The sequence below is a fragment of the Drosophila miranda genome, chromosome 2 (genome assembly GCF_003369915.1).
Source record: "Drosophila miranda strain MSH22 chromosome 2, D.miranda_PacBio2.1, whole genome shotgun sequence".
In the NCBI taxonomy this organism is placed as follows: Eukaryota; Metazoa; Arthropoda; class Insecta; order Diptera; family Drosophilidae; genus Drosophila; species Drosophila miranda.
The window spans coordinates 3477576-3484844 of record NC_046675.1 but is presented as its reverse complement, the minus strand read 5'-3'; the positions used below and the strand labels follow the sequence as shown (position 1 = coordinate 3484844).

Here is a 7269-nt window from a genome sequence, read left to right as displayed (position 1 = left end):
GTGCTCTTTCATTCTTTTCACTCTACTCGTTACACCCATCCACACGAAGATCTTCATTTCTGCTCAGGTAGAGATGCGACAGGTGGGGCAGAGGCCGTGTGGTGCCCCTCGTTATGAGTGATTGTTATTGCTATACGTATCTCTAAACTTTTTTTGTATTAACTGATATGCATTGTAGACTCTAAGAAATTTACGGCCCATCATTCGTCCGACGATAAGCCAAGCAGCGAAACAGAAAAAAGCAAAACAGGGGAAAATAATATTAGTACAGGAAATTGATTTGAATTGAATCGAATCGCTCACCTTTCTTTCGCCGCCTTGAAGGACTTCTTGCGCTGCTTGAGACACACGTCCTGGGCGGCATCTGGATTGGGCAGATCGCTGGGCGATATCATGGTTATGTTATCCGGATGGCAGAAGAGGGCAATAGAGTGCCTGCCCCGAGACCGTACCGACTCCTGTTCAGGCACAACGACGCGGTGTTGCTGCATTCAAAATAGATCAAAATCCACATTAGCTGCGAACATTTATTTAGTCCATCGGTTGGGCAAGGCTCACCAAGGCGGGATAGCGATCCTGGGTCCAAGTGTTCAGGATTTGGCCGCAGTTGACCAGAATGGAGCCGGGCAAATGGCCAACGCGATGCCATTTTTCACTGCCGGGTAGCTTCACCTCCAGGCCACCCTCCGAGTCCTGGGCCAGCAGAGTAAACGTGCCGTAGTCCACATGTGGTGGGCAGGTGATGACAGCTCCGTTTCCAAGCTTGTGCTCGAAGACCTGGCCATTGGGCCCGTCCAGCTCATTGAGCTCCGCTTCGTCGCGGGGATTGTTCTCGGGACGGAAGTCCGGCTGGTTGGACAGACAGCGCTGGTAGCTGTAGAGGCAGCGACCCCTGATGGAGTCGTTCTGGCCGGGCTCGTCGTCCACGATCGGGGGGTAGTAGAGCATTCGCAGGGAGGTCATGTTGTCGTGGTCGCCGGACAGCATGTGTGAGTGCTTTTCGAGGAAGAACGTGGACGGAATGTCCAGGGAGACGGCCAGCGACTGCAGAATGAAGCTGGCCAGCGCCTTGAAGTCCGTGGCCAGTGTGCTGATGTGGTCCGCGAATCCGGGCAGCGGCTCTTCTGGCAGATTCTTGGCATTCAGTGTGCAAATGTTGAATGCATGACGCAGCTCGGGGGCACCGGGCTTCCCGGCGTACCGATCCTGGCCGCGACTCACATAGCCATGCTTGTCGCCATCTGTGCGGATGTAGTGCTGCTTGACGTCCGGCGGTAGGTCCACAAAATCATCCAAATGATCCCAGGCAGTCTTAAGCTGAAAGCAGACAATAATTAGAGCTCGATATTCGCTGATGTATGATGGCGTCGCGTCGCTTACCTTCTCGTCGGATATGCCATGGTTGACCAGCAGAGCCATACCCTTCTCGGACAGGGCCTTTTTCAGCTGGTGGCCCACGCGATTGACCACAGACTTGACAGGCACCTCCTCAATGCCTGGAAAATACAACAAAGGAGAAAATAAGCACGATTAGCTGGCGTGGGAATGGCCAGCGGAACCTCCACTTAATCGTCAATTGTTTTACGAGTTCTTGGAAATACAAGTATCACCGCTAGCTGGCAATCTTAAAGTACGGGTAATGGCCGTGTGTTTATGGCACACCTACACACATATATGGAACACCTGCCATAAATAACCGACTCTCGGGCACTTGAATGCTTTAAATGATTTGAATGTCACGGCTTGCCCATTGAGAAGCGTGGCTGAGCAGCTATCCACGTGCCGCTTACCCAACACAACGTAAGCGTCCCGTCCAGCAGTCGTATCGCCTTAGACAATCATCGACCAACCCCGAAAGACCCCACAGCTGGCGGCACACTTTCATTGCCATGCCACACAAGAAGGCAAGAAAGCAATAAAGGTAGTAAATGCAATCAATTTCAATGCGAGCGGATGGCGTTACCGATAATGGCCACGACAGTGTGGCAGTATGGCAGTGTGCGCAGCGGAAAATTAAATAGAAAATAGAAAATGCAAGGAAAACCGCAGCGGAAGTCCATTTCGCCATTCAGCACGCGACCCTGCCGTGCCAGAGCCCGCCCCAAGATACTCGTCACTTTTTTATCTGGAAGTGTCTGCTCTTCAAGATATCAAATGTGGGGTTTTCCCCATGACCCGACTGGGGCCTTCGCCAGCCCTCCTCCCTCTGCCTTCTACTTTCGATCGCTATGAATGAATGCACGGTGAATGCAAAATAATTATGTCCATACATATGTATATCCCACCTATAGGGGGTACACACAGGGCGTGTGGGACATCTATTTTTAGGTTCCTACGTTAGAGCTGGAGCTAGAGCTTCAGCTAGAGCTTTCTGCCCATGACGCACTCTTTCACATACTCGGAAGGCTGATAAGCGATTTCAGTATCAGAATTTCACAGTTAATAACAATTACGTTGTGTTGCGTTCCAGCTCTTATCACTAAGTGTACTGTCGCCAGGCGGCAATTGCTGGAAAGTGCTCTTCCCTTCCACTGCCCGCTTACAGATGGGAGGCATTGAAGGCCCCCCAGAGACAGAGCCCAGATGATGTTCCGAATAATGATGATGATGATGATGATGAGGCACAGGGAGGTCAGTCGGGCGATGAATTGAATGAATTCAATTGACGACACTACATATCGCCTTTCGTTTTCATTAGAAGTCGGTCCTGTAGTATTTTTAAGGTTTTATAATTCAGTTTTTGTTGTTTTTTTCTGGTGTGCGGTTTCTGTTTGCATGCAATTCAATTAGGCGCCAATTGGGATGCGAGTCGCTTTTCAATTTGCCATTTTCAATTGCCACAGATGCCACATTCGCGTACATGTACATGTAGTACGAGTTGTTAGTGCTAACTTGTTGCTAATTTAGCTAATTGAGTCAGTAGAATAGCAACTGAATACGAGTAGTTCCCCCCTCCAATGGGGAGGCCAATTCGTTTGAAGATCATCTCGGCTCGCAGTCGTGGAACGCAGCCAAAGAGCACTACACATACAAAAACAGAAATTTCTCGACTCTGTTTGCTTTCCACATGCTTTTGGCATGGGTATTGGTACATATTTTCTGTTTACGTATCGTACAATTCAATCGTTGAAAATTGATTGGCTTTTATGCATTTATGGCCAGCCATTAACTTTCAGTCGTGCTCTAGGCATTCCCTTTGTCTGTAATTCAATTGCTTCCATGGTTCTAATAAGTTCCATTCAAGGTACATATGTATGTATCATTGGAAAGATACAAATAGATTTAACCGCTCGCCAAGCGAAAAACCCAAATATCATTGGCTGGCAATTTTTAATTCAATATTTATAGACCTATTTGCTATCGAAACATATATAGTATACGGCTATTATGGCAGCAATTTAGTTGCGGAATTTTGCAGAGGAGTATGGCCGTGCATTGGCTATAATTTATTTATAGCAAACTGAATTGCGGGCCAGGAAAAGTGGTTTTCCCTGCATGGGGCAGAATGGTTTGCAGATGTGCGGCCAATGGAAATAATAATTCCAATGGCATTGAGAATACAAAAGTCAACGGCATCGAAGAAGGTAATTTGTCTGGCAGGCAGTAAACAGAATACAGAATACTACTCATATTTGTACCTATCAATAAAGCTTAGCATCAATTTGGAGCCGCAAAACGTTGAGTGTGAAAAATAAGCGCAAAATGATGGTTGAAGGCTTCCGTGCTGCTTGGCCAGCTGTCAGGTCTGTCCGCGAAGATCCGCTGAGAACTCAATTCATTCTGAATTTTTTGGATCACATTAACATAGGGTCAGGAGAAAACCCGCAGAAGTCTGGCCAGCAGCAGAGAGACGAGCCAATACCAAGCGCCAGACACGTCAGCTTCAACAACCGAGAATCAACAGGTTTAAGCTGGTTTCAATCGGTTGCAGAGCCACTTAATATGCTCGCAGTGTTGGGTTTTTTTTTGGTAGTGTTTTTATGGCATTTATTTGTCAAGTGGGAAGTGGCCCAATGCGGTAGCTGAATCGATGTCTGATGACGTGCCAGGGATTCACTTGACCAAATGCGTCAGTGTCCCCAAAACTGTGCACTGAGAGAATTCCAGCCGGGAAATACTACCCAAGCAAACAAACAACTCCCCTTGTCGACTGGCCTCCAGTGCAGGTCTCACAACACCGCACAATAATTTTCAACAAAATCAGGTTTCGTAACACAAATAAATGTAAATACACGCACTGTGATGATGCGTTTTGTTTGAGTTTCCGCACTGCTCGCATGTCGCTCCATTTTGTGGGACCAGCGAAAAAATTCCACAAACCACTCCACTCTATAATCATATACATATGTACATATATACGAGTGTGTATCGTAGTTCAAAAACCTTTCCAAGTCGGAGCCAAGCAAAACAAAACTAAATAAAACAAGAAATATCCAATTGAAGTTCCGATGACATCAAAACACATCGAGACAACGATTAAATTGTTGTTTGGGGGTCAATGGCTCTGATCTGTGATGGTTTTTCGGTGCTTGAAAGAGATAGAAGGTCAATAGTGATTGAGACAGGGGTACTTCTGGTCCGTTCTATCACAAGAACCAGCCATCTAGAATTGCAAGCTCGACAATCAACAAAAATACAGACGAATTACAAATATATCCGTTTCCTGGAATCAATGTTTATTCATTCCCCGAATATGAGATTGTTTTGTACGATATCTATGACGATGACTGTAAAGTCTTCGGCAATACCTAAGTATGTATATATGTAGAGATTCTATGGCAAGAGGGTCTCAGGTGCAGGTGTCAGTTGCACAAGTCAATAATTACTTTCAATTAACTACGACGTTGCTTGAACTCCACAAAAACACCACGAAACACGGCGGAATCAAATCACTGCAATTAAGGGAGAGGAGAGCCATGGACGGATCACGCACACCGCACAGTCACCCAAAACAGTGGACAGATGACTCAGTCGGCAGCGGCAGCAGCAGTAGCAGCTGAGATTGTAGTTAATTACCGGAATGCTACGAAGGCTATGAAGCTCTGAACTGCCTTGAGTCCAGAGGGATACCACACAATTGTGGAATTTTACTAGAATGTTGCACTCGACGTTCACGTGTTAATGGCCATTTCGCATTCAGTGACTCCATTCGCTTATGGGACATTTCTACAGCAGTATTCAACGAATGGACTAGAATCTGCCCCTGGGAAGATGTAGAAGTACTCACCACAGTGTGCCAGATCGATGATCGGCACTACGCTGCGCGACAGGAGCGTATCCAGTTTGTCGTCACTTGATTTTGTCTTCAGCATTTTGTTTGCGGTGGTGATGCTGTTGTCGATGAGGGTGTGGGTGCGTGCTCGTATCTGTATCTGTCAGATGTATGGCTTTCCTTGCTCCTTTACTTCTAGAGTTCTTTGGTTTCAGTTCTGGCGAGCACTTTATCTGGAGAGCCCCTGGAGACAGAGCCGATCGATCCCCAACCCCAACCGGAGAGGAGTGGAGAGCACAGTGCACTTTCAGCGCCGACGACTGACTAAATAGAACTGAATGACGAGGCGAAGAGAACTTGATTATTATTTTGGTTATTATTCGTTTGCTGATCGGGTTGATTGTGGATTTTCAGTTTTCAGGCGAATATAAAAACAAATACTAAAATCACGCATTCGAGGGTTTATTGTTTTTGTTTTTGTTTGAGTAGATCGTGTGTTTGTGTTTGGGTTTTTTGTGTGTTTCAATCGAACGAATATTCTGGCGGTCGGTCAGGCATTAGTGACGCCAAAAGAGGCGGCAACTGGTGGGAGACACCCACCGAAATCGGAACGGCCGGGGGACTGGGAGTGGGAAGGGCGCGTGTCGGATCGATTCGATATAATGAATTTTAGTAGCGATCGGGGCGCGCTTCTTCAACGGACTGACTTGGCTCTCTCTTTTCAACGACTGCGCGCTGCCGTATGCCGTATGCCGTATCTCACCTGACAGTTGAACGATTCTGCGTCAGTTTACGATTATATTTTGCAAAAAGCCAAGCCAACAACTGATTGTGTGTGTGTGGGGGGGGGGGGGGGGGCAGTACTCACTGTACACTGTACTCTGTCTCTGTCCCTCTGTCTGCTTGTGCGTCGCAATTAGATAAAATTTAATCAAATCAAAATTTGTGATAACTAAATTAGCACTTGTACTTGTGTGTGTGTCTGTACTCGTCAGTACTTGCGAGTACATTGCCAACGAAAGGTGAGACTATCTCCACAGCCAAAGAGCTCGGTGCTCAAACACAGGTAGCACCGTACCAGTCTGAGTCTCAGTTCGCTTTTGCAATATTTGCGATGGCCATTAACGTGAACGTGGCTCAGGTACGCAGTCTCCTGTTGCTGTGTGGGTATGAAAAGGCTGGCAAACTACTCTCCCAGACACACTCACACACACACACACGCACACTTATGCCATGATATGTATCTGGCAGATCTCGTTTAACGGACTCAGGTGTGAGCCTTCATGCATTTCACCCCTTGGCACGGCTTAGCTGGCCAGCTGTTTTTTTTGTAGAGCGTCTCTGCCTCTGTCTGTTTCTGTTGCCAGGCGGGCTGTCGGCGGTCGGCTGTCGTTCAGGAAATGCCAGATGAGCCACAGCCAAAGAGCAAAGTCTGGGCAAAGTCTGAATCTGCCCTGCGCGTCTCTGAGTCGGGGATACGGATCGTGGATCGTGGGTCGTGGGGGAAATACGAGCTTGTATGAAAGGCCCCGCCGATCATGAGTAAGCATTTGGTGGCAACAGCATGAAATTTCGCCTTGCCTTTCAATGCAACACGAAAAAAAACCAAACAATGTTTATTTTTTACCCGCCTATTCAGCTGAAATTGTGATTTATATCGCAGTTTTGTTTATTTTATTTTTTAAATCTTGTAGGGGCTTACAGTGGAAACTCGCTTTCTTTTTTCGCACAGGTTTCGCTTTTCATCGAACGAACCCCAGGCCGCGGATTAGTTAGTCAATTTTTGTATCTCTTTCTGGTGGTTTTTTTGCACACTTTCCATCATTTTGTAACACACTCGCGAATTTAACCTAGATGCAGATACACAGATACACCTGAACGACGCGGACGGGTGCAGAGAAACAGAAAGAACGCTGAAAACCAGGCCAAAAACTTCCGCTCGCTTTTTGGCACGCTGTTACCAATTTGGATTTAATATTTAACTGAAACTCTGAAAGAACAGTGTTTTCAAAAATAAATATTTTGAGGAACACACAACTAGTCGCGCGGCGGGGGAA

General features: G+C 46.8%; 1 protein-coding gene across 2 annotated transcripts; it reads right to left on the bottom strand.

The window, feature by feature from the left end:
- Positions 1 to 3: 3 nt before the first annotated feature.
- Positions 4 to 7269, bottom strand: LOC108156789 (gibberellin 20 oxidase 1). 2 transcript variants are annotated; one of them, XM_017288465.2, is made up of 6 exons: positions 6915 to 7269; positions 5228 to 5546; positions 1381 to 1496; positions 559 to 1317; positions 304 to 485; positions 4 to 181 (listed from the first exon to the last, which is right to left on the bottom strand). In XM_017288465.2, the coding sequence occupies exons 2-6, from the start codon at positions 5310 to 5312 to the stop codon at positions 112 to 114; spliced, it is 1212 nt and encodes a 403-aa protein (XP_017143954.1). In that variant the 5' UTR covers positions 5313 to 5546; positions 6915 to 7269; the 3' UTR covers positions 4 to 111. The 2 variants fall into 2 exon arrangements, with proteins under 2 accessions (XP_017143954.1, XP_033244987.1); XM_033389096.1 differs by lacking the exon at positions 6915 to 7269 and adding an exon at positions 5813 to 5913.